Source organism: Sturnira hondurensis, unplaced genomic scaffold, assembly GCF_014824575.4.
Source record: "Sturnira hondurensis isolate 20B ecotype Veracruz unplaced genomic scaffold, ASM1482457v3 Scaffold0015659, whole genome shotgun sequence".
NCBI classification, from domain to species: Eukaryota; Metazoa; Chordata; class Mammalia; order Chiroptera; family Phyllostomidae; genus Sturnira; species Sturnira hondurensis.
The window spans coordinates 1,643,555-1,671,524 of record NW_028088290.1 but is presented as its reverse complement, the minus strand read 5'-3'; the positions used below and the strand labels follow the sequence as shown (position 1 = coordinate 1,671,524).

General features: G+C 35.8%; 2 protein-coding genes across 3 annotated transcripts in view; one reads left to right on the top strand and one right to left on the bottom strand.

The window, feature by feature from the left end:
* DYNC2H1 (dynein cytoplasmic 2 heavy chain 1) overlaps positions 1-27,970 on the top strand; it is a 346,577-nt gene that overhangs the window by 255,082 nt on the left and 63,525 nt on the right. For both annotated transcript variants that reach the window (XM_037065338.1, XM_037065337.1), the window contains 2 exons: positions 7,514-7,630; positions 23,488-23,697. In XM_037065338.1, coding sequence (XP_036921233.1) covers positions 7,514-7,630; positions 23,488-23,697 — 327 coding nt within the window. The remainder of the gene's footprint in view (positions 1-7,513; positions 7,631-23,487; positions 23,698-27,970) is intronic.
* Positions 1,973-3,531, bottom strand: LOC119000405 (poly(rC)-binding protein 2-like). The gene is given in 2 exon segments (XM_037065339.1): positions 1,973-2,932; positions 2,935-3,531. Coding segments are annotated over 2 exon segments (1,116 nt in total). The 5' UTR covers positions 3,407-3,531; the 3' UTR covers positions 1,973-2,288.

Sequence of the window (27,970 nt, the reverse complement as noted above, 5' to 3'; positions counted from 1 at the left end):
GTGATTTTAATTTCCATTTCTCTGAAGGTTAGTACATTGAGCATCTTTTCATATGTCTATTGGCCATCTGTATGTCCTCTTTGGAGAAGTGTCTGTTTAGGTCATCTGCACATTTCTTAATGGCATTGTTTGTATTTTTGGTGTTGACTTGTGTATGTTCTTTATAAATTTTGACACCTTATCAGATGTATCAATGGCAAATATGTTCTTCCATTAAGTAAGTTGTCTTTTTGTTTTGTTGATGGTTTCCTTTGCTGTGGGAAAACATCTTTATCTGAGGTAATTCCATTTGTTTATTTTTTTTCCTTTGTCTCCCTTGCCTGATGAGAAAAATGTTGCTAAGAGAAATGTCAGAGATTTTACTGCCTATGTTTTCTTTCTTCTAACAGTTTTATGGTTTCAAGTTTTACACTTAAGTCTTTAATCCATTTTTGAGTTTATTCTTGTATATAGTATAAGAAGGTGGTCTACTCTTATTTTTTGCACAAATCTGTCCAATTTTTACAACACCATTTATTGGATAGATTGTTTTTACCCCGTTGTACGTTCTTCCATCCTCTGTGAAATATTAGTTGTCCATATAGGAATGGGTTTATTTCTGGGCTGTATTCTGTTCCATTGATGTATATGTCTGTTTTTAGCCAGTACCATGCTGTGTTGATGAATATGGCTTTGTAGTATATTTTGACATCAGGTAGCAGTATACCTTCAACTTTTCTTCTTCTTTGTAAGATTGCTGTAGCTATTTGGAGACTTGTGGTTCCTGTAAATTTTTGGATTATTTGTTCTTGCTCTGTGAAATATTCCATTGGTAATTTGATAGGAATTGTGTTTAATGGTGATTGCTTTGGGTAGTAGGGACATTTTATGATGTTAATTCTTCCTGTCCATAAACATGGTATATAATTATAATTATCTGTATCTTCGTTTCTTTCCTCAGTATCTTACATTTTTTCAGTACAGGTCTTTTACCTCCTTCGTTAAATTTATTCCTAGGGGTTGTATGTCTTTTTTGTTGTGATTGTAAATAGGATATTGTAAAAAATTTCCCTTTCTGATAGTTCATTATTGGTGTGAAAAATACAACCAATTTTTGAATATTTATTTTGTATCTTGCTACTTAACTGAATTATTTTATTATATTTTTCATAGCATCCTTATGTTCTCTATATAGAGTTATCATGTCATCTACAAATGATGACAGTTTTACTTCTTCCTTTTCAATAGACTGTCTCTTTTTTTCTTTTTCCCCCTGTCTGATTGCTGTGGCTAGGGCTTCTAGCACTGTGTTGAATTAGAGTGGCGAGAGTGGGTATCCCTATTTTGTTCCTGATGTAAGGGGAAACACTTTTCATTTTTCTCCTTGAGTATGGTGTTAGCTGTGGGTTTGTCACATTATGACCCTTATTATGTTGAGGTATGTTCCCTCTATTTCCATTTTGCTGAGAGTTTTTATCAAAATTGGGTGATTGATTTTGTCAGATGCTTTTCCTACAACTATTGATATGATCATATGATTTTATTCTTGAATTTGTTTATCACATTAATTGATTTGTGGATATAGTACCCACATTGTATCCCAGGAATAAATCCTACCTGATCATGGTGGATGATCTTTTTCACTCATTGCTGAATTTTGTTTGCTAATACTGTGTTGAGGATTTTTGCATGTATGTTCATTGGGGATATTGGCTTATAATTTTCTTTCTAGTGTCTTTATCTGGTTTGGGAATTAGGATAAAGCTGGCTTCATAAAGTGAGCTTGAAAGTCTTCCATCCTCTTGAATTTTGGGGTATCGTTTGAGAAGGATATATATTAGTTCTTTTTTGAAAGTTTAGTAAAATTTACTTATGAAGCTATCAGGTCCAGGACCTTGGTTAGTGGGAAGTGTTTTGATTACTGCTTCAATTTCATTAGTTGTAATAATTCTCTTCAGATTTTTTAAAAAACCCACGTGAATCACTGTGGCACCCAGTTTCTATTCAAAAAGAAAAAGTTCCAGTCCATCTTTTAATTTTTTTTTGAAAAATTCCTGACATTACAGAACTAAACTGAAATGTATTAATATTCCACTCTTACATTTCCATGACAAACAGAAAAAAATTTCATGAGCAACCCCCCCCCCAAAAAAGAGGGAGAAGCTTATAAAACTAAATATGGATTTCAGCATTAACAGCTGAACATAGAGAGGAATTAAAATGCTTTAATTAAAAAATCATGAGTGGATGATAAAGCCTGTAGAAACTGAAAATTTACAAACTATTTAAATCCTGGAATCGCTGACTGTTCAGAAGCTACACAGATGGATCATGGGTGGTGGTGAACAGCAGAAAGAGATTATGAAGGAATCTGCATTGTTCCAGCTGCTCCGCATGCCACCCGTCTCCGAAGAAAGCCTGACATTGATTAGATACTGAGCCAGGCTAATGCTGGCAGCAGATCCAGTGATGGTAACCTGCCTATCAGTAGATCCTTCCACTGTGTTCGCAATTTTGGTCTGCGCCCCAGACATCTGACGGATCTCATTGATTTTGGCGCTTTGATGCCCGATTATGCAGCCAATCAAATCATTTGCAATGGTGAGTTCATGTGAAGTAGTCTGAGCAGATACATCCAAACCTGCACTGAATCCGGTGTTGCCATGCGTCATGGGAAAATGAGACTGTTGCATTTTCAACTGGTGCAGCTTGGTCAAATCTGGCTGTGGTATGGCATACTGTCCTTGAATGGAATAGGCTTCTAGAGGTGGGCTCTCCAGGTCAGGGTTGAGGCACATGGACGGGGTGGTATGGGGAAAGCTCTCACTGTCGCTGCCTGTGCTGTACCTGTCCTGACCACCTGCAAAGATGACTGGAGAACTGGACGGCTTGGGCCGGTACGGGATGGTCACGCCCTTCTGGGGGGACTCCAACATGACCACATAGATCTGTCACACTCAATGATGGATTGCAGAATGCCAGCAATAGTGATGGCCCGCACGGTTGAGTTGGGGAGCATATCCCCTGCCACTCGGACCTGAGCCCCTGTACTCTGTCATATTTCCTTGATCTTGCAACCACCCTTCCCAGTGAGGGAGCCACACTGACTAGCAGGGACCACCAGCCTCAGTGTGACTGGAAGTCTACTGGCAGCTGTGCTATTGGTCGTAGAGCTGCTGATATCCTCTTCCACTTTGTCCATGCTCATAGCAAAGGCTTTGAAGACGGCATTGGCGGGTCCAGCCAGAGTGATAATTCTCTCAGGACAATTCCCTTCTGAGGTGTTGATGCGTGCACCACTGTCCTCAAGCATCTTCTTAACTGACTCTCCTTTCTTTCCGATGGTATTGCGAACTTCCTTTCCATGCATAAGTGGCCGGATAGTGAGTGTGACGTTTAATCCACCTTCAGTCACACCGGTGTCCATGTTGAGCAGTGTTCTAGGGAGCAGGACTTTGATTGGTCAAATCTTTGGTCACTGGTGGGGGTGGGGGGTGGGGGAGGGTGAAAGTCAAAAACTGCAGCTGGAGGCAACTGAGGGGAAAAGGGGAAGGGGCGGGAAGGGGAAGGGCAGGAGGCCCTGGGCGGAACAATAGGGGCGGGTGGGAAGAAGAGGGAGCCCCCTCGGGAGGGTGGAGGAGGAAGGGGGGTGTGGAGGAAAAGGAGGAGGAGAAAGGGGGAAAGAGACAGTTCAGTACAGGTCTTTTTTTGAGATACATAGTATGTAAGAGTGAAATCACATGTGGTCTGGGATTTGTCTTAAAAGATTTAAGGAGTAATGAAATAAAAGTAAGTTAAGGGTGGAAGAAGCAAATATGGGAAAATCTTGACTATGGTGGAACCTGGAATGTCTTCATGTATCTTTGAAAGTATTCTAATAAAAATTTTGTTTATTTTTGAAAATGTAGTAAAATTAATTTTACAAACTTTAATTAAATGTGATAGATACTTAGGTATTTTCTTGACTTTGTCACTCAAAACACAGAGCCCTTTTAGTACTTCCCTCAAAAACATTCCTGGGGGGAGGGGCATGTGAAAATATTGTGTTGAAAATGACGGACACACTGGGACCATCGTCACAGTTACAACACAGCCATGACAGACACCAGCACCAGCCTGTGAATGGGGACTTAGTGAGTCAGAGAAGTTGGTTTCCTTGCTTGTTTTGGAGGCAGAAGCATCTGGGGCAAGTTCTGGTTTCTGGATGGCACCCTGCGCCAACACCAGTGATGAGAGCGACAAAAACCATCGCCTGTATGTTCAGTAGCCATACCAGATTTTCTTTACTTTTTTCAGCAGAATAACCAGTGTTTTTATTAGCCCTAAAGCCCACTTTTCCGTTTTCATGGTTCTTCTGTAAACTACATTGTTTTAATAATTTTACTCAGTTTTTACAGCTTTGTTGAAGTTAATTGACATTCAGTGAGTTGCACATGTTTAGAGTATGTGAGTTGTTAAAGTTTGACATATACAAACATACATATATACATGTATACATACTAAGGTCTGTCCAGAAAGTATCCAGCCATGCAATGACCACTATAGACATTTAATGAAGAAGATACAAGAAACACTGTACATAGGACAGTGATACCTCAGTCACCTTCAAAGTAGGTAGTTTGGAACTTCACACAGTTCTCCCAATTACCATCAACTGTCCCATCCTAATTTCCTGAATTTCATTGATAGTCTAAAATCTCTTCTCTTTCAAAGGTGATTTTTAGTTTTGGGAAAAGCCAGAAGTCACAGGGTACCAAATACGGGCTGTAGGGACTGAGTCACCTGGGTGATTTGCTGTTTCATTAAAAAACTCTGCATAAGGCATGATGCATGAGTGGGTGTGTTGTCATGATGAAGCTGCCAATCACCTCTTGCCCATAGTTGTGGTCTTCTGAATCATTGAAATAGTTTCTGCAGAGAAATGTCTGAACATAACACAAAACTTCATGCAGATTTGTTGCTCTACTCACTCATTTTGAATGTGATGGCCACACAGAACACATGCTCACTCAGTGGCGTCTACTGCCCCCACTGACTAGTACAATGAAGTCATCATTGTGCATGGATGTTCATTCCAGTCCACTCTCTTGGCTGCCAGATTACATCGATGTCGCACAAACCATTCTTGTTATATTAGCAATGGCTGGACATTTTCTAGACAGGTGTCATGTTCCATTTAGATTTATGTAAATACCCTTCATAATGTTCACACAAGGGCAAATTACTTTACAATTCATTTCTCAGAAAATATCCCTGTTGTTAAGTACGTGGATAATGGAAAAAACATTTTATTGTCTGTGCTTTGTAAAAAAGATAAACGTATAAGGTTTTTAAAAACAAAAGATGATCCACTGTTATGTTAATAGTCCTATCCTCATTATAAAAATGTTTTTATTATTTACTTATATTTGTTATTTATAATACTGTTATTAAGAAAAGCAGCCTCACATGTTATTTTTCTAAATCAGAAAGCATGAGACCTTTCTTGGGCTGGCAAACATTTTATTTTTACAACAGTTTTTAACATCATATATAAAAAGTATTTAAAACTTTTTTCCTGCAGACATCTTTTGCATTCTTAATTTCTTCTGTCATGTTTGACAAATTTAAAATACAAGCGATAGAAAATGTTGCTAGAGTTAAAACAGCACTACTTCTGACTACCAACCAGTGATATTTGTGGTCTAGCAAAACTGATGAATTAGGTGCTGTTTTAGGGTTCAGCTAGAGCAAATGAAAATAATTCATCAGAAAAACAAAGAAAATGAAACACTGTCTCACCAGCACAGTTTTTTCAAGATTAGAGAATCAATCAAAAACTAGAAGTATCTGAGTTTAACAGCATGATTGTGGTTTTTTAACAGTTAAGTAGTGCATTCATTTAGAAAGATTTATGGCCCTTATTTTATTACAAACTTTAATAATACGAGAACCCAACAAAATATGAAATATAGTTTAATCTGTTAAAGAAGAAAAACAACCAACATCTTTGAAAAAGTACAGTAGAAAAGAGCTAGTCAATGTGCTACAAACGTTGGTGTTTCAAATACCAGTTTAGAAAAACATATGTCCATAGTTTGGGGGGTTTATTTTATGTCAGATAAGCCTGGCAAGAGCACGGTTTTAATATTTAGTTGACATAGTTATGAAGATAAACAGTGGACACCTCACTGCTTTTTATATACATTCCCCAGTATCTACAATGAAATATTTGGCATACTTGGTAATATTCAGGATCATTCTTAATAAAGGATTAAGAAGGTTTATTAATGGTATTGAAATGGAAATCAAACACTATTTTAGAAAAGAAAGTGGGAGTGAATTGATTTTGAGTATAATGATAAAAATAGCCAATGACAAGGAAGTCACAGAAAATAAAGCCCTAATTAGGGAATAATTATTTACCTTGCCTCCTTTTAACTAATTGATCTATACTTCTTTCATTTAAGTCTTAAATGTAGGGGAAATATGAAGATGACTATACCAAATTAATATAGAGCTTTAAAACTTACAGTTTTTGATATTTTATCCAACCAGTTATTATTTGAAATTTTCACTATTTTATACAGTTTGTTATGATATTTACTATCCTTCCTGTCATTTTGTCTTTTACAAAAACTGTCTTTAATTTACCAACATTTTGAAATTATGAAATTTAAACCGAACTGAAAAACAATTGGATTTCATAAATAAATGAAGACACTAAGAGGTTGTTAATGGATAATTAGAGCTTCTGGCTAAAGAAACAGCATTTCAAATAAGAGCCATTATAATATATATATATATATAAATTAAATTTATTGGAGTGACATTAGTTAATCGTCCACGTTCCAAGAGGACAATTGTGCGACACGTCACCTGTCTATTGCATTGTGTGCCTGCCCCACAAAGTCAAAGAAACTTCCCACACCGTGTATTGGAACCCTTTCCCTGCACTGCCCTTGTCCCTCTTTCCTCTGATCACCACCATGCTGTTGTCTGTGTCTGTGAGTTTTTGTTTGTTTTGTTTGTTTGTTGCTTTTAGTTTTATATCCTGCATATGAATGAGATTATATGGTTCTTGTCTTTTTCTGTCTGACTTATTTTGCTGAGCTGATATTCTCAAGATCCATTCATGTTGTCTCAGTTGGCAGTATTTCATCTTTTCTTATCCAGTCATTTGTCGAAGGATGCTATGGTTTTGTCCATGTCTTGGCCACCTTGAGTAATGCTGCAGTGAACAGAGGGGTGCATATATCTGCAAATAAATGTTTTCAAAATTTTGGGGTAATAACCCAGCAATCCAAAGGGTTGCTGGGTCATCATATGGTAACTTTATTCTTAATTTTTTGAGGAGCCTCTGTACTGTTTTTAGGTTATTTTGTTTTTTAACTGCTTAAATAAATCATTAAAATATTAAACCAATTGAGCAGAGATAATGGAGTTAAAATTTATATTTCATCTTTATTTTTAGAAAATAAATATAGCTCTTTTTGTACCTGTGCTATTTCTATTTGAATGAAGCCATTTTCATTTATTTCCTTTATTCATTCAGGTTATTTCACAGTTGAGAATCTTGGGCAGATCAGTAACAGCTGGTTGCAAATTTGATAGAGAAATCTGGTCTAATGAGCTTTCTCCTGTCCTCAATCTCTGGAAGAAACTAAACCAGGTTAGTAGTGGAATATCCTTCTTATTTTTTCCCTTTTTGCTCCCTATCCTTTTTTTACAGTTTCATCTACAAATTGTCCATGTTGGTTGCACTTTGCATTGATCTGTTCAGAATATACACAAGGTCCTGGAATGAGATAGAGGAAGTAACAGTAACAGAAGTAGATCAGTCCATGAAGCAGTGTCACCCGTGCAGTTTGTCTTGTTCTGGCGTGTGCCGTGTCTTCTCCGGTGCCTGCTGTCGATTTTGCTCATGCCTGGCCTTCTTTCTATAAAGTCAGTGACTGATTCAAGGTGGAATGTGTCCATGGAGTGAAGTGCTAAGGAAAAAAACAATTTATCAACTGGATTCAACTTGCTTTTATATTGTACAATAGGTATTTTGTAGATAAAGAATAGTTGTTTGCTCAGTAGGTAAAGCCATTAGGGTATTATGGTTACTGTTTCTATTGTTATTCTCTGGAATTAGAAAATATAACTTTATAATTTATATGTTTAATGATATTATAAAAATGCTTCTGTCAGATTTCTGACCGTGAAGTCATGGCTCTGATTTCAATTCTTCACACCAGTTCATATTAAAGTTATTATTCTTTAATCTCTCTTCTCTCTTTTTATAAACCAACCTTTGCTTATCTTCAAGTAATAACCAAATTTACACAACTGTTCATTTTTCTCCTTTAGCAGTTTATTTTTATCTTGATATTTGGATACTATTCTCTTTGTCAGGAATCAACTTCTTATAACAGCAAATTTTTTTTAATATGACATTGGCTGTTTTTAATTTTCTGATGATTTTCCATGGAATTCTTAAAATGTGTTTACATATATGTATACATATTATAAAATACAGCTATTCTGAGAATAATAATATGAAATTTTCAAAGTCTTCATTTGGAGAATAGAGATTGAACTGGAATGATTTCAATAATTGGCTGCGTTTATCCCTTACTAAATAACAAGCCCATTATAAAAGTAATCCTAATCATCGCATGGATCTCATCTTATGTTTTAGAGACACAGGCCAGGAATCTGTTGATAACTTGATCCTTCTGAATTACAAGGTTGAAGTGTACTGCATGATTTTGTCACTTTAATTTCTTGTAGTTTTTTCTGTCATTACTTCTGAATTTTCATTGGTTGTTTTTATATCACATTAGGCTTTAAGATGAAACTTCTGTCTATGTATTTCTAGAGACAACAAATCTAGAGATACTATTTTGTACTGTGAAGGAGGAGCAGTGTCTTTTTCTTCTACACATTTAGATTCCCAGCTGGTTCTCTGTTACAAAAGACAGATTAACAAGAGAAAAGCATACCGATTTATTTAATACAAATTTTATGTTACATAAGAGCTTTCATAAGGAAATGAAGACCCGAACAAGTGGTTAAACCTGAGCATTTTTATGCCTGGTTTGATGAAGCATGCAAAGTTGTGGAAAAACATGAAGACTAAAGGGAGAAAAACTGGGGAGAGTTTAGCAAGGCCCAGTTGTTTATATTCCTCTCAGCACATCCCTCTATCTTCAGAGAAAAGAATTCCTTCCTCGGTCCATAGAGTGGGCACATCTCACAGAGCAGGGTCTTGTGATGTGCCTCACAGAAAGGTCAAGAGACTTCTTTCCGCACCTGTAGTTTCTCATATTCCTTCCATTTAAAATATTCAGTATACCAAAGTGTCCTGTGCTGAATCTTGCCTTTTCAATGAGCACTTGTGAAGTTGCAAGAGACACCTTCCCATTGCTGAGTGTGTGCTCCTCTGCTAACTCACTTTCCTTGGACTGTGTTCAACCCCCTGTAGGCNTTAAACCTGAGCATTTTTATGCCTGGTTTGATGAAGCATGCAAAGTTGTGGAAAAACATGAAGGCTAAAGGGAGAAAAACTGGGGAGAGTTTAGCAAGGCCCAGTTGTTTATATTCCTCTCAGCACATCCCTCTATCTTCAGAGAAAAGAATTCCTTCCTCGGTCCATGAGGAAGGATCCTTCTGAATGAGCACTTGTGAAGTTGCAAGAGACACCTTCCCATTGCTGAGTGTGTGCTCGTCTGCTAACTCACTTTCCTTGGACTGTGTTCAACCCCCTGTAGGCAGTGAAGTTGAAACAAATCTAATAAGGGAGTATGAAAATAATAGGTAAAGATCTATGTTTTATAAAGGCAGAATTGATAATGATGGAAACACCAGGTTACATTGAGATACTAGAGGTCTGAAAACCAATTATGAGGGAGTTACACTGTTCTAAGAGCCAGATGGTGGGAATTTTATTGAGTATTGTGCCAGTCTGTTTACGGAGTAAGAGTCAGATATTTTGAAAGTAGAATCAGTATTTGCATGGCTGTTGTATGGATCTAATAGAAAATAGGTATGAACACAATATTAAACAAACAAAAAACCTTTAACTTCCACACCTGAAAGACTTTTTGTAAGTAAGATTTTATTGAGCCAAAATGCTAGCCACAAGGAAGACCCATATTGGGACACAGAGTCTAAACCACTAGTAACATGGCTAGATAGAAAAGACAACATATCCATTGTTCCAGAATTTTGCCAGGATTTTTATATATCAAGTAGGTGAAAGGGGAAAAACGGTAGTAAAATGTACATGAGCTGTAGGCAAAGAGGTGGGACAAGGTGAAGCAGGGTATAGATTTTCATAAAGAAATATCTACTCCTATAGATCAGCAGTGAGTAGCAGTCCAGGAAGCCCTAGAGGTGTAAACAACAGGTGTAGAGCCCTAGAGGCAGAAGGTGCCTGGCTAAACTAATCTGCTGAAATAGCCACCTGGAACTCAATCTGATGTTCCAGCAGCAAGAGAAGGAATGTGAGCAGTCTATGAATAATGAGTTTTACTTCTTTCTTTGGATGTCCGATTGCTGTGGTTAGGACCTCCAGTACTATGTTGAATAATATGACACATTCTTTTCTTGATGCTAAAGTTTTGAGTATGATACTAGCTGTGGGTTTGTCCTATACAGCTTTTATTATGTTGAGGTACATCCCTTTATACCCACTTTGTTGAAAGGTTTTAACATATATTGAATTTTGTCAGATGCTTTTTCTGCAGCTATTGAGATGATCATATGACTTTATTCTTTATTTTGTTGATGTGATACATTATGTTGATCGATTTGTGAGTATTGAACCATCCTTGCATTCCTAGAATAAATCCCATTAATGATGGCATATGAGTACAGTCTTGTAATGTATTATTGCATTGGGTTTGCTAATGTTTTGTTGAGAATTTTTGCATCTACATGCATCATGGATATTGGCCTCTAGTTTTATTATTTGTGTGTTGTGTTATTGTGTGGTTCTGGTATCAGGGTAATGATGGGTTAGTAAAATGCGTTTGAAAACATTCCCTCTTTTTCAAATTTTTTTTAAAAATGTTTGAATAGTTGGTAGAATTCACTGAACTATCTATTTGTGAACTTTGGTTGGAAGATTTTTTTATTAATGATTTAATTTCATTACTGGTAATCAGTCAATTCAAATTTTTTAATTTCTTCATGATTTAGTCTTGGAAGATAGTATATTTCTTGTTTTTCTAGGAATGTATCAATTTCTTCTTGGTTATCCAATTTGTTGGCATATAATTGTATATATTAATCTATTATGTTCCTTGGTATTCTGTGATGTCAGCTCTAACTTCTCTCTGATTTATGATTTTATTTGAGTCCTCTCTTTTTTTTTCCTTGGTTATGCTAGCTAAAGTTTTGTTTATTTTTTTAAATATCCTTTTAAAGAACCAGCTCTTAATTTCATTGATCTTTTCAATTTTTTTATATTTCTTTTTTTTAATTCTTAATTTTTTTATTGTTGTTCAAGTACACTTGTTTCCATTTCCCCTCCACAATTTCCCCCACCTCAACCATCCCCACTTCCCACCCTCAATCCTACCCCTGTTTGGCTTTGTCCATGTGCCCTTTGTACATGTTCCTTGATGACCCTTCCCCCTGGTCCCCCGAATATCCCTTCCCACCTCCTGTCTGATCACTGTTATTTTGTTCTTAAGTCTCTGTTTCATTTATTTATTTTTTGTTTGGATCTTTACTATTTCTTACCTTCTACTAATTTGGGGCTTTGCTTTTTTTCTTTTCCAGGTCCTTTAGGTGTAAATTGTTTATTTGAAATTTTCTTTTCTTATCGATGTGACCTATATTGCTATGAAATTTTCTCTTAGCACTGTGTTTGCTGTACCCCATAGATTTTAGTATGTTATATTTCTGTGTTCATTTTTCTCTAGGTATCTTTTAGTTTTGCCTTTGGCTTCTTTGCTATCCCATTGATTGTTCAGTAGCATGTAGCTCTACTTGCTGTCATCTGTAATTTATTTCTACTTTATACCATTGGGGCTGGAAAATATTTGTGCTTGATATGGTTTCAGTATTCTTAAATTTATTGAGACTTGTTTTGCAGCCTAAAGCAGTCTCTCTGGAGAATGTTCCATGTGTACTTGAGAAGAATTGTTCTGCTGCTCTTTGATGGAATGTTGTTTGTATGTGATTTAATGTGTCACTTAAGGGTGGTGTTTCCTAGTGATATTCTGTCTGGAAAATCTATCCATTAATCTAAGTGAGGTGTTAAAGTTTCGTTTTATTAATGTATTGCTTCCAATTTACACCTTTAGACCTGTTAATATTTGCTTTATATATTTTCGTATTACTCTGTTGGGTACATGTATCTTCATAAGTATTACATATTCTTGATTAATTGACTCTTTTATCATTATGTAATTCCCTTCTTTTTTTAATACAGTTTTTGTTTTAAAATCTATTTTGTCATATATAAGTATAGCTACTCCAGGTTGTTTTTTCCATTTACTTGCATGGAATATCTTTTTCCATGTCTTCAGTTTTCAGTTTGTGTGTCCTCCTTACCTCTGAAGTGAATTGCTTGTAGTCGCCATATGGATGTGTCTTCCTTTTTATCCATTTAGCAGTGGTTTGTCTTGATTGCAGTGTTTACTCCATTTACATTTCAAATAATTAATGATAAGTATGTGTTTAATGTCATTTTTAAGTGTTTTCCGTATTGTAGTTCTTCTCTGCTCCTTTTTCCTTTTCTCTGTGTTTTGATGGCTTTCTTTTGTGTTATATGTAGATTCCTTGCTCATTTTATTTTATTTTTGTATTTACTATTTTTTCCTGGTGGTCACCATGAGGTTCACGTATAAATGCTATGTAAATAGCAGTTTAAGTTGATAGCAACATAAATTTGAACACATTCCAAGTCTATTCCTTTTTTATTTAAATATTGACTCTGCTTTACTCTTTCCCTCTTCTTTTTTTTTTTATTAAGATTTTATTTATTTATCTTTAGAGGGGAAGGGAAGGAGAGAAGGAGAGAAACATCAATGTATGGTTGCCTCTGGTGTGTCCCCTGCCTGGAACTTGGCCTGCAACCCAGGCATGTGCCCTGACTGGGAATCGAACCGCGATCCTCTGGTTCCCAGGCCTGCGCTCAATCCACTGAGCTACACCAGCCAGGGCTTCTTTCCCTCTTCTTGAACTCTGATTAGGTATATGTTAGATTTTTCTCTCCTCATCTTTTGTCTTATTTCTCATATTTCCCTTTTTTCCTATGTGATGCATTCTGAATAAATTCTACAGATCTTTCTTCCAGTTCATTCATTCTCTTCAGCTAAGCTTACTCAGGTATTGAAGTTTTGCATTTTAATAGTTTTGTTTTTTAAAATTCTTTGTTTCTTTTCCAAATCTGCTTGTTTTTTATTTCAATGTTTTTATCATTTTTGAAATGTTTAACATAAATGTTTTTATGTTTTATGTGTGATTATTCCAGGAATTCTTAGTATAATTTATTTTTTAATATATTTTATTGATTATGCTATTACAATTATCCCATTTTCCTCCTTTATTCCCCTCCGTCCTGCACACCCCCTCCCACCCACATTCCTTCCTTTTAGTTCATGTCTGTATGTCATACATATAAGTTCTTTGGCTTCTACATTTCCTATACTGTTCTTAGCCTCCCCCTGTCTATTCTACCTACCGTTTATGCTACTTATTCTCTGTACCTTTTCCGCTTCCCACTCCCCTGTTGATAATCCTCATGTGATCTCCATTTTTGTGGTTCTGTTCCTGTTCTAGTTGTTTGCTTAGTTGGCTTTTGTTTTTGTTTTAAGTATATTTGATTTTTTTTACATAGTACCCGATAACTTCATAGTAGTGCCTTGTTTACCTGTATAGTATTTTTATTAAAAAATAATATGAACTGCTAAATTATATTGGTAACTTATAAGAATTGTTTTTGGCTTAGAATTTAAACAGGTTCTATACCTAATTTAGAGTGTAAGATTAGGGTTGGTTTGGGTCAGGGTCAGGATTATGCTCTTTTCAAATACTTTGACATACCATTACTCTATGGCCATATAAATTAAATTATCTTCTTGAAGCTTATTGTAACCTCCAAGTTAGTGTATACAAACTAGCATTAAAGTTCCAATTGTGGCGATTGGTTTTGAGGAGAAATTCTTACACGTTCTCTCCCCTCTGTAAATAGTAACAAATTGTAATGAGAAATTTTTCTTGAAGTTCTAGAGACAGAGGTGATGGTTAGAAATCAGTTTATTTCTATTTGACCTTCTACTGAGGCTGTAGTCATTTGGAGTTTTTGTTTTTTTGAAGGACTTTTTTTAAACATCTTCAACTTGAAAAAATACTGAATTTATCTCTGGCCTCCAAGCTCATGTCCCTGAATACTGAAGGTCAGGTTTACTGGCATCCATAAACTTCAGGAGCTTGCTTGCCAACTCTGTCACCCTTCCTGTGGAGATATAAAAACATTTCTGGGTTTTTCCGTATTCTCTTAAAAAGTTCCTGCCTTGTTAGGTAACTCTTCACATACCATGAGAATTAGCTTTGTAACCATTTTATCTAGTTAATTGCTCTGATCAGAATGGATAATAAAACATCTATTCTCTCTCCAACAGGGTCCAAGGTTACAACCCTAAATTCTTAAGCCCAGAGAGTAGAGAGACCAGAGCATTTATCTCCCTGGGTATCTACATGTCAAAAGAGATAAACCCCAAACTTGAAAACATCTCTAGAGCATTTGACTCCTGGAGAATGTTCTTTACACACCACAGTGTTGATTAGAATTCCAGCCCATGTTTTTCCTAGAACAGTTCTCTTTGGATGGGAAGAGGACAGCTGCCACCTTCCTCTTTAAAAGTAGAGAATAACCACTTCTCACAACCTTGTACTTGCTGTGCGTCTGGCTTCTTGTATAAGATCATTGGTCTGGCTCTCACCTGTCGCCCCAAAGGTGTAGAGACAACATACTTATTATTTACTGAGGTAATTCACCGTCTCCCTCTAATCCAGAATATCTTGGGTTCACATTCAGGATGCGATGAAAATCCCCACACTTGGTTGTGTGTTGTTCCTTACTTTCTCCTCAGGTAATTATTATAGTTGTATTGTTAAGAAGGTGGTTTTATTTTTTAGTCAACGTATTAGCTGCTTTTAGCAGTATCTACCTCTGCTAAGGACAGAGGCTGAAATTCTCTGTTTTGTATTTTGAGCAATTTAAAAATAATCTGTGTGTATCTCTTAAGTAATTATGCTTTGTTTGTAGACTTTCTTTTTCTGTTAATTAATGATACTATGCAGTGTTGGACTTTAGAAAAAAATTATTTCTCACTGAATCTATGCACTGACTATTGAAATGCTGACTCTTCCTTTCAGCCTTAAGGTTGTGAACCAGTTTTCTTAATATTCGAAGAGTTGGAATCTTCTCAGACAGTGCATATGCTTTATGTTGTCTTACTGTCCTTCTGTGAGTCAGTTGGACACATACACACACCAAGAAGGATAACACAGTCATGAAAAAAATGCATTGCTTGATAGGAGAGCATGGAAGATATAAAACTATTCATTGTAGGCCTATGTTGAATAGAACGTTCTANAAAAAATTATTTCTCACTGAATCTATGCACTGACTATTGAAATGCTGACTCTTCCTTTCAGCCTTAAGGTTGTGAACCAGTTTTCTTAATATTCGAAGAGTTGGAATCTTCTCAGACAGTGCACATGCTTTATGTTGTCTTACTGTCCTTCTGTGAGTCAGTTGGACACATACACACACCAAGAAGGATAACACAGTCATGAAAAAATGCATTGCTTGATAGGAGGGCATGGAAGAAGATATAGAACTATTCATTGTAGGCCTATGTTGAATAGAACGTTCTACTATTGTTTGCTCTATACTAGCAATTTTCACCTGGTGTGCCATGGCACACTGGCGTGCCACAAGAGTTTTTAAAACATGCAGTACCTATTTAGTCAGGTACACCGACCTCTTTTCTCTTAGATTGTAAACTAAAAAAATGTCTAGAGTCAACACAACAATAGCTGTGAGCAAATCAGAATTATATCTGTATTATTTGTCAGGTCAGCAAAAATATATTCTTTGGTGTGCCATGTAATATTAGTAATTAATTGGTATGTGCCGTGAGATGAAAAAAATTGAAAATCACTGCTCTAAACAGATAGAAGTGCTGAAATTCTATGACATCCTTAGCCTTCTTCATAACCCACTCTTCTCTCTCTTATATGGCTGTAATTGTTAAAATGTAACAAAATAACATGGAAATTCATGGTGCTCCTGTGACACAGTCAGTACTTAAGAATGTCAGTCATTCTTCTGCTTAGATGGCCTTGCCTGCAGTAGGTCTCTTTAACGTGAGACTGTCTCACTATCCATCATTCCACTGGAATATCTCCTGCTTTGATAGCTTCACAGAACAGCAGAATCGTTCCTCTGGCCAGGTTACGGAGCAGATAGCCTATTAAATTCACTTCCCTAGAAAATAAGTATGCTCTTATTAATATGCCATTTTAAAATTAATCACCTAGTTTTAAAAACTTTGTTTTGCCACTTTGTTTTACATGTCTAAGTTATGTGTGAATAATAGCTTTCTATCCAAGAAACAAGGGTTATAGTCCAGGCTGAAAGTCCTCTTCACCATGATGCCTGCGAATCCTGTACCTCTCTCCCTACTGAGTTTGGTGTTAATTAATATTGTAGTGTTTTTTTAAAAAGCTGTGAAATTGTCAAGACATATAATATGAGCAAATAAGGACACTTAAAACACAAGTTTCTTTCTATTTACGTGCTAGCTTTCTCTTGATTTTACTTTGAGAAAGGTGTGATAGCTTCCAATATTAGCTTCAGTACAACTCAAACATTCCCTCCTCTCTCTTTCACAGCTTTGCCTTTACTTGCTCTACTGGTCACTAGCAATTTTGCTTTCTGTTTTAGTGCTTCAGCATTTCCCATTTAACCACTTTATTGGGTAATAAACATACACTTGTTCTGGTTGACCTCTTCTTTAAGTTAAATACCTTTAATTGGAACTAAACTAAATGAAATGAGTGTTAAAATGTGATAGCTTTGGTTGCCTTTGATTCACATGACAATTTGGTATGAAAATGAATAGTTATTACCAGGTTTAGAATCTTAGCTCTGTTTTATTTTTTTATTTTTTGCTACTAACTGGCTTTGGGACAGTAAAACAAAGCAAGAAAACAGACAGCTATCTTGGACAATGGCTTCCAGAAATGCTATACAGTTCTTCCAAATCCTTCAATTCACTCAACTTGCAGAACTATTTTCTTTCCTTTTTCTGTTCCCTTCCCTGCTCTCTCTTTTCCACAGTCCTGTCAGAAATCTACTTCTGGATAGGCATGATTTAATGCAGCTATGTCAGATTTTTGACCATTCTGATTATGAATGCTTGGGACAGGAGATGTTGAACTTAAATTAATCAGGACTCTTTGGATTTCAAGTGATTGAAAACCCAGTTCAGACTGCCTGAGGCCAAAACACAAACTTTTGGCTCACATAACTGAAAAGGGGGTTAATTGGTTTCAGTCACAGCTTCTTTCAAGAAACTTGAAAGGGTGTAATCAGGACCCAGTAATATTATATGTGTTATATATACAATTATTATACATATTCTGAAAAATCTGATTTACTGAAACCGATGCGGTATCCTGCCTGTCTGGAAAAAGTCCAGCCATTATTAATGTAACAAAAAAAGTTTGCAGGACATTGATGTAATCTGGCAGCTAAGGAGAGTGGACTGGAATGTGCATGTGTAAACAATGGTGGCTTCACTATACTTGTCAGTGGAGGTGGTAGACGCTGTTGAATGAGCATGTGTACTGTGTGGCCGTCACATTCAAAATGACTGACTGAATCAAGCAAGGAATCTGTGTCAAATGTTGTGTTAAGCTGAAACACTCATCTGTGGAGACTATTCATATGATTCGGGAGGCTTTCTGAGATGATGCAGTGAGTGCAATGCAAATGTGTGGCATAAATGCTTCAAAGATGGTCAAGAGTCCGTTGAGAGTGATCCATGTTCTGGAAGGCCTGCAACAAGCAGAACACCTGAGAATGCTGAATGTGTAAGAGCCACAATCAACAAAGATTGGCAACTCATGGTGCGAGAACTAGAAGCTGATCTGGGGATTCCCAAAACTATTGTGTCCAAGATTTTGACAATGAGGCAAAATTTGTTTTGCAGCTTCTGCTACCACAGTAGAAGGGACATCGTGCTACAGTTACTAATGACTTGATTCAAACTGCTACCAGTGAACCAGATTTCCACAAGAAGGTCATACATAACCAGAGATGAAGTGTGGTCTTTGGCTATGATATGAAAACAAAAGCCCAGTTATTCCAATAGAAGTCGCCTGGTTCTCCACTCCAGAAGACACGGCAAAGTCACAGCAAGATCAGGACCTTAGCTGTATATTTTTATTGGGAAGGTTTTGTCCATCATGTGCACACCCCTCCAGTCCAAACAATTAATAAGGAATACTAACAGAGGTTAGGTAGCAGCTAGGAATGAGCAGCCAGAGAAGAAATAAATTCAGGGCTCTTGCCATTACAGTCTAACAAAGAACTTTATACAGGAGGCTAGAAGCAAAAGGAAGACATGTCTCATCAGTTAATTCAGAGCCTGAGCTCAGTTTGTTAAGACTTCCAGGTGTCCTGAGCATCACAAGCAAAATAGCACAGGGGGAGGGGAGAGTCCTAGAGACTGTGCTGAGAAAAAGGGGACTTCCGTAACAATCTCACTAAGATTAGTGGTGTTCTGAATGTCACAAGTGGGAATTGCACAGGAGGAAGAGGGGTCCTATGCTGGGAAAGAGGGCCTCTGTAATAATTTCACAAAGATACAGAGCCTTTACTAACTGAGAAAGAAAGCCTTTTTAGCTGTACATTATTTCCAAACGGAAGAAGGAGGTGAACCTAAAAGCCGGCTAAGGCATATGAGGTATGTCCGGAAGATATCCAGCCATATAATATGAAAACTAGAGACATTTACAGAAGAAGGTACAGTATATGCTACAAGAAACATTGTACATAGGACAATAACACCCCAGACACCTTCAAAGTAGGTACCTTGGGACCTCACACAGTTCTCCCAATTGCTATCAGCTGTCCCTTTGTATTTTCCTGAATCTCATTAGTGGTCTGAAACCTCTTCGCTTTCGAAGGTGATTTTAATTTGGGGAAAAGCCAGAAGTAACAGGGCTCCAAATCTAGGCTGTAGGGAGGCTGAATCCTGTGTGATTTGATGTTTCACCAAAAAACTTCACAAGATGCGATGCATGAGTGGGCAAATCACGATGAAGCTGCCAGTCACCAATTGCCTATAGCTGCGGTTTTCTCAATCACCTGAATAGTTTTTGTGGAGGACTATTCAAGCTTAACATAAAATATTTTGCTGATTCCTTGCTCTACTTGCTCAGTTATTTAAATGTGTTGGCCACACAGTACACATGCTCAATCAATGGCATCCACCGTCCCCACTGACTAGTACAGTAAAGTCTTCATTGTTCACACATGTGCATTCCAGCCCCTCTCCCTGACTGCCAGGTTACATTGATGTCATGAAAACCACTCTTGTTAAATGAAAAATGGTGGGACTTTTTCCAGACAGACTTCATTTAACCCCAAACCTCATTTAGATTAGTTAAATACCTACTTGTATAGAACAAACTCACTAACTTAAATAACAACGTTCTTCCCTCTGTGTGGGGGACATTTAGACTAGCTGGGTGCCTACTTGCAGTTTTGTGCTCATGCATATTTCATAAATAAAGTTGCTATCTCATTTTCACTATACGTGTTTGTCTCTCAGTTGAAATATTTTCTTGCGGACAAGAACTAGGGGAATGGAGGGAACCTCTTTGGGTCTCTCTCCTATCAGTAACACCTCAGTGTTTTTTGTTGGTTGGGAGATGCAGTACAATGAAAATGGCTGCAGCTGTGGGCAACTGGTAATTGGCAGCCTCATCACAACAACACATCTGCTCAGGTGTCATGTCTTGTGCAGTTTATTGGTGAAACATCAAATCACCCAGGGGACTCAGCCCCACTACAGCCCAGATATGGCCCCCTGCAACTTCTGGCTTTTCCCAAAACTGATACCGCCTTCGAAAGGGAAGAGATTTCAGACTATCAGTGAGACTCAGGAAAATACAACAGGGCAGCTGATGGTGACTGGGAGAACTGTGAGGTCCCAAGGTACCACTTTGAAGGGGACTGAGGTGTCATTGTCCTATGTACAATGTTTCTTGTATCTTTATCTTCCTCAGTAAATGTCTCTATTTTTCATATTATGTGGCTGCATACTCTGGACAGACCTTGTATATACATAGTTGTGTACATATGTATACATACACACATGCCCTGCTCTTCTGTTCGCACTATTTTTCACACTCTGTATTGTCACAAAATGATTACAAAATTCTATTGCATTTTGTTATCTCTGTTTCATCATGTGGACTTCCTTGAGCTAATCTCTGTGGTCAGGAAAATGGAATGCTCTAATTAGTTATGCTCTATATTTCATACTAATTTCTGGAATTGAGTTGAGTCAACTCCACCCCAACATGCAAACTAAGAATTAGGAAAGGTTATTTCTGCTCCAGAGAATTACTGGGAAATAGGTTGCACAACAGCAGCAGAGTTGAATAGCTGTGACAGAGACCTTATGGCCCGCAAAGCCTGACATATTTGCTGTCTGCACCTTTACAGAAAAGCTTGCTAACTTCTGATCTAGCCATTGCTTGAATTTCCTTTGGTGGCAAGAATTCTTTCTGAGAGGGGACCATTTTCTAAAAGATCCAAATATATATATACTTTCATGTGTCATCCATTTTACGTGCCTGAAATAGCATCCCACTTGAAAACTATTTCAGTTAAAACTCAAAATTTCTGGATTCACTCCTAAATTGCACCCTATTGGACGGACTAGTTCTTCTGGTCTGAAAGGTATTCCTTGCATAAAAGTTAAATTTAAAAATATCCTATAATCTTTTCCTCTAGCAGCTTTATAATCAGATAAGATTGTCTCTGAATAGACTTAGTTTTTTATTGACAAGATGAGCTATGATGTGTCACAGCCATCCTTTGAAAGTGCATGATTCAGTCAATTGTATTAATAACTCATTAAAGAAAAAAGAGCTTTCTTAAAATAATTAATTGACTAAAATATGACTGTACAGCCTTGGTAGTTTCACTAAAGTTCTACAGTTTAGATGTTGTAATTTGCTTGTGATTGTAGCTATATTTGAATCATAAATAACAATTTGATATTTTTCTTAAAATTATGTAACATTGACATGTTAACTACTGCTATAAATCTTCATCCTTTTAGAATATGTATAATATCTATTTATTTTTATACTTAGGGTCATTTTACATGACTTTATTAAAATTCTGTGAAAGTCTATAGGCAGTGGATTTTGTTATAAAAATATTACAGTACTTTACTGTCTTCTGCTGTTATACTTTTCCCACTTATAAATTTATTACAGGTTATACTATAGTTTTCTTTACTATTTTTAATTCTTTCTTTACAAATCTGTCATCTTTTATTAGTCATTTACTTGTTGAGACGCAGCTGTATTCTCCTTTTTACTCTGTTCTGTTGTTATTGCAGAACTTGCAGCCCTTTACCTGGTTGTCTCTAGACCACTCTTCATAGAAGTGTAATGTGAAACACAAATGAGACCCTTATATATATTTTTCATGTTCTAATAGCCACATTTAATAAGTACAAAGGAAGACGTGAAGCTGATTTTAATACATTTTCTTTAACCTGATATATCCTGAATGTTATCACTTCAACATATAATTCACATAAAATATTAATTTGATATTTTACTGTCTTTTTTTTGTTTTAAGTCTTTGGAATTCAGCTTCTATTTTACACTTACTATAATTCTCTAGACCATTAAGCTTACTGGAACTCTATTTGCATATTAAATATTCTTGATCATTACCCTTCCAAATAAACTTTTTAAAAAGTTGGATACTTTCCTTAGACTGCAGATAAATAGAATCTTGCTTTTACACAATATAAGTTTGGGTGGTCTTGTTCTATAATGTAACAGTGCAGACAGTGCAGATTATTCACAGCAATTTAGTAGAATGGATAAAAATCCACAAAGTCTACTTTTAGATACTCACTTCCAGGGATATTGTCTTAATGTAAGGAATTATGGAAAGTCTATAAACCATATTTTATGTCAGTTTTATTTCTTAGTTGATTTGGGTCAGCAGTGTGTTCAGTATTATTTATTGCATGCTCATATTCAAATAATTCAGTTTCAATCTAAGGGATTATCTAATTAATTTTGATAGTATAGTTTTATTCCAGATTTAATTTTGAGTTTACCACCAATTATTTACTTAGTGTGTATATTTATGTGTGTATCTCAAAAATGATTTCAATAGCATTAATATTTCAAATATAGCAGTAATGAAAATAAAAATGCCTAAATTTGATCTTACAGTCTAAAATAATCAGACTACACAAGTTATCTTATGCCAATAAAGTTTCTTTAATGATGATTTATTTAATGACCATAGCCATAGATCATCATATTATTTATTATGCTAAATAGATGAAAAAGAGACAGTGCTTCATAGAACCTAAGAATATGATAGCTATCAGAACAAAGTGAAGGGAACTTTAACTTGGATTGTAAGCAGGCTATAGAGAAAATTGGGGTAATGGATAATAGGTAAGATAACAGGACTTCCCAATTTTGTCTCTTGGGAGTTTTTTGACAATTTTGGAAAACTATTAAAAGTGATATTTCCCCCTTTTAGACACTGTTTAGAAACTATTGGGATTCCTTGATTTTTTTTTTAATTTGAGACGCCATAGAAATTCCATATGTCAGAACTTCTATTAATGTATAGAGGTAAAAATAAATACTAATCTGTACAGGTCTTAAGTACAAGATATTTAATGTGGTTTTTCAATATATACAAAGGTGGGGAAAAGTAGGTTTACAGTTGTCATACAAATAAATAATGTAATAGTTTATAAATAATACAAGAATAAGCTCTGTTCTGTGTACTCACAACAGTGAACCCATTTTTGCCCACTCTTGTATGCAGGTAATTTTCAAATTAAATGTCTATTTATGTTTTATGTCAAGGCTATTCTTCTCTCTTCATAGTGGTAGACTAGTATTGTAACTAATTTGTTCTCTTTGCATTGGATTATTACAAGGTGCCATTCGTTCATCTTTTCTACTGTGTTGACTACTGCTTCTCAGTGTAGCTCTCCTTTCTAAATTCCCACCTTCTGTTCTCAGTTCTCACTCCCTTATCACTTAAACATTGGCGAACTTCAGAATTCCCTTTCTGTGTATTTCCAGATTTCATAAATTTGGCCATTAAAGAAGAGTATATCAAAACAGGTTAGAAGAACAAAAAGTGTGAATAACCTTTTAAGTATTTTAATATATCTGTGATTTCTGTTGCTTTTCAATAAATATGGTATGTTATTCTTTTAGAATTCAAACCTGATTCATCAGAAGGTGTCTCCTCCTAGTGATCGACAAGGATCTCCAATATTGTCGTTCATCACTCTTGAACAGTTCAATGCCATTCGCTTAGTCCAAAGTGTCCATCAGTCTCTTGCTGCTCTGAGCAAAGTCATCAGAGGAACTACCTTACTGAGTTCAGAAGTACAGAAATTGGCAAGTGCTTTGTTAAACCAAAAGGTAAGCCTGTACTAAATATATGTGTTTTTACTTCATTTTATAAGTGATTTTTCCATTGTGTATACATTTGTCAGAAATCTTATAATTAATAGTAACAGAAAATGAAAGTTAAACTAGCTTAAGCCATATTGGAATTAATTGGCTGATGTAACTGAAAAATCCAAGGTATCTCTCATTAAGTCCATTAAGTCAGGTTAATATGGGAAATTAAGGTTGTCATAAAGATCTCAGCTTGTATTATTTATCTACCCATCTAGTCATATTGTGTGTGTGTGTGTGTGTGTGTGTGTGTGTGTGTGTAAAATCCATGTTGATTTCACTTTGGGGCAGGTCCTGTATACATGATGGTATTCTAGCAGCCTGAGCTTTACATCCTCTAAATTCCAAGTGAACAGAAAGAATAACTGTCTCCTCATGACTCAAGTAAAAATCTTGGCATTAGCTTTGATCCAGTCTGCTTGGCTTGTGTTTTATGCCTAGTCCCATACTAATTCTGTGGACAGTGTGTGCACAGCTCTCATTAGCTAGGACTTCAGCCAGATTCCTCTCCCAGAAGCGGAAGACAGACTCAGCTCCATCTGTAACACATATGTGCATGAAAAGGAAGTTTGGGTACCCAGGAGAAAACCAGAATCCTTTTAGCAGAAAAAAGGGAAATCACCAGGTCTCTTGCTGAATAATTAGACCATTTTAAATGATAGTAAAATCCATGTGTTTCAGATGTATTGAGTAGAAACTATAGAGTAGATTGACTAGCTGTTTGAAGAATATAAAGTTTACAGAACTTAGTACCTGGAAAAGATTTCACTAGTACTTGATAGGAATTTAGGAAGAAAAAAGCAAATGGGAAGGAGGCGGAGAGGGCTGGGGGAGGGCTGGGATGGGGGTAAAGGGCAGAAAACTGTATGTGAACAACAATTAAAATTTAAAAAAAGAAAAGAAAAAAAGCTGTTTACTTTAATATAGAGAAATCTCAGATAGTCAACCTGAAAGTCTTCTCTGTTTAAATATAAAACATAGCCTTCCTAGAACTTTCTCTATCTTAGTCACTAATATAAAAATGTTTTCTATTTGGGTCAGTTTAGATTGCTATAGTAAATTACCATAGACTGGGTGGCTTGAACAACAAAAGTTTATTTCTCACAGTTCTGGAGACTAGGAAGTCCAAGATCAAGTTGCCAGTAGATCTAGCACCTGCTGGTTTGCTGGCAGCTGGCCATCTTCTTGCTGTGTCCCAACATAGCAGAGAGGAAAGAGAAGGAACCAAGCTCTCTCCTGTACCTTCTTATGAGTGCACTGACCTCATCATGAGAGCCCCACCCTGATGACCTAATTGTGTCTGAAATACTTGTCTACAAACATCATTATATAAGGCATTAGCGCTTCAATATATGAATTTTGGGGTACAGAAACTCAGTCCATCGTGATATCCAGTTCTTTTCCACGTACACAAAAGACCCACTCAAAGAAGCTTGTGTTCCTTTTTCCTTTACCTTGAAAAAATCTGTTTTACATTGTTCCATAGTTTTTGCTTTAGATATAGATTACTATTGCTGTTAATCAACTGTGGTTATCAAAATAATACAGTACTGTATTTTACTACAAATTATAACTAACTTTTAATTTGAAATAGGCATATTATTAGTCATGAAAACTCCTTGACACAGTGAAAAAACTAAAGAAGACCAAGGGCTTTGAAGAACTTGAACTAATTTAATCACCACATTGAAACCAGTAGATGGTATTAGTATTGTCCCCATTTTATTGTGTGAAACCTGAGGCAGAGGGGTGTTAAGTCATGTAACCAGACTCATGTAGAGAATGGTTGCAGAGCTGGGATTGGGACCAGGGCAGGTCTGTTTGCCATAATAAATGTAAATTATTTGAAATTTATATAAAAGGTTATTACTCATGAGAGTCTATTTCTTTAAAATGAACAATATGCTTTATAGGAGTACAATAATTTAGGAACCTAACAATAATATAAGAACATAATGAGTAGAAGAGAACAGTAAGTCAAGTAGAACTGGTATAAAATGAAGTGTAGTAAAATTAAGGTTAGATTAGTTTTTGACTAATCTTTTTGTCTTCTTTGTTCCAAAGAAGAAAGTTTTTATTAATTTTTGTCAATAAGTAATAGGCAATAAGAATGTTTTTATGTAGAAATAATGTAGCAGAAGGACTACATTATTGTGGCCTCAAAAATAGGTCTGCCTGTTTGAGTCCTGTTCTATCACTTAACAGCTGTGTGACTTTGGCCAGGTCACTTAAACCTCTCTAAAATTTACTTTTCTTATTTGTAAATTGGAATAGTCAAGGTACCTACGTCATGGGATTGTTGTGAGAATTAAATTAAATCATGGGTAAAGTGCTTAGCTTGTAGCCAATACCCTATAAATATTACTTGGTTTTGTTATTGTTACATTAGGGGATTTTATTATGTAAAATAAAATGAGACAGCTTTTGGAGAATCTGTCTGGTAGCATTGTGCAAAATTATTTTATAGATGTAGAGATATCATGTAGGTTACTCTCTATTCATCTCAAGAGGTGGTTAGGGCATGGAATAGAGTAGAAATTCAAGAGGGTTCTCTATTATATTAATGAAGAATATAAAAGGTAATTGATAAACCTGTTTTTTTAAATGCTTTTACTGTTAACTATCTGGTAACCTGTAGTATAAACATTTGAAAAATTAATAACTTAAATTATTTTCTATGATTGCAATGTAATGTGGCTTATATTAGATCATATTGAAAAATAAAGAACTAAATAGGCTTTGTCATAAGAAATACTTTTCTTGATTAAACCAAAGGATTATGTTTTAGAAACAGGTTATAGATATTTAGTTCTTTATAACTTTTCTTTCTCTTACCTTGACCCTTTAACATATTTGTTTAGCAACAGGGCCTGATTACCTATTTCTTAATTAAAATGTGTTAATGTAAGATTTAGACAATCTCATTACTAATTTATTAAATTAAATGCCATATATTACACTTTGAATTGAAAATGCACTTTACACCGGTGAGAATGGCTATCATAAACAAAGCAATAAACAACAAATGTTGGAGAGGGTGTGGGGGAAAAGGGGAATCTAGTTCACTGTTGGTGGGATTGCAGACTGGTACAACCATTATGGAAAACAGTATGGAATTTTCTAAGAAAACTAAAATTGGACCTGCCTTTTGACCCAGCAATTCCACTGCTAGGACTGTATCCTAAGAACCCTAAAACACCAATCCCAAAGAACATATGCACCCCAATGTGCATAGCAGCACAATTTACAATAGCCAAGAGTTGGAAGCAACCTAGGTGCCTGTCAGTAAATGAATGGATCAAAAAACTATGGTACATATACACAATGGAATTCTATGCAGCAGAAAGAAAGATGGAACTTCTACCTTTTGCAACAGCATGGATGGAACTGGAAAGCTTTATGCTGAGTGAAATAAGCCAGGTGTTGAAGGACAAATGCCATATGATCTCACCTTTAACAGGAAGCTAACCAACAAACAAGCAAGCAAGCAAAATATAACCAAAGACACTGAAAATAGAGAACAGGGGGACAGCGACCAGAGGGGAGAGGGGAGGGAATTTCAGGGGAAATACGGCAGGGATTTAGAGGAACAAATATAAGGGATACATGGACAACAACTAAGAAGGGTGGAAATGGGAGGGATGGGGGGAGCAAAGGGGGGTGGGATGGGATGAGAGTAATGGACAGAAAACTGTACTTGAAAAATAATTAAATAAATTTTAAAAAATACATAAAAATGCAGCCTCTGAAATATCACTATTTTAAAAACATTGTTATTATTTTATATAAAATAATATATTTTATCAACATAAACACAAACAATATATTTTTATCAATAAACATAATATTTATTAATATAACTATAATGTTTATTATATAATATTAATAAATGTGTGTATTTTATATTTCATGAAAATATCATTATTTTAAAAACATTTTTATTATTTTCATGAATTTGTTACATTTCTCTCAAAAGATATAAAATGTGTTTTTCAGTGCACATTTAATTTATATTATGGAGTGTTTTGGGAAATATTTTGGGGTATTTGGTGAAACTCAAATTAGATTAGGCTGACTTTCACTAAGAGACGATCATTACAATACTTTCTGACATTTACTTTCTAAAGAGTTTTACCAAAAAGTGTGACTCTAGTACTGTACTATTTATTTCAGGATAAAAATTTAATGTTTTTATTACATTTGAATGTGGCAAATGTTATATGATATTATTAAC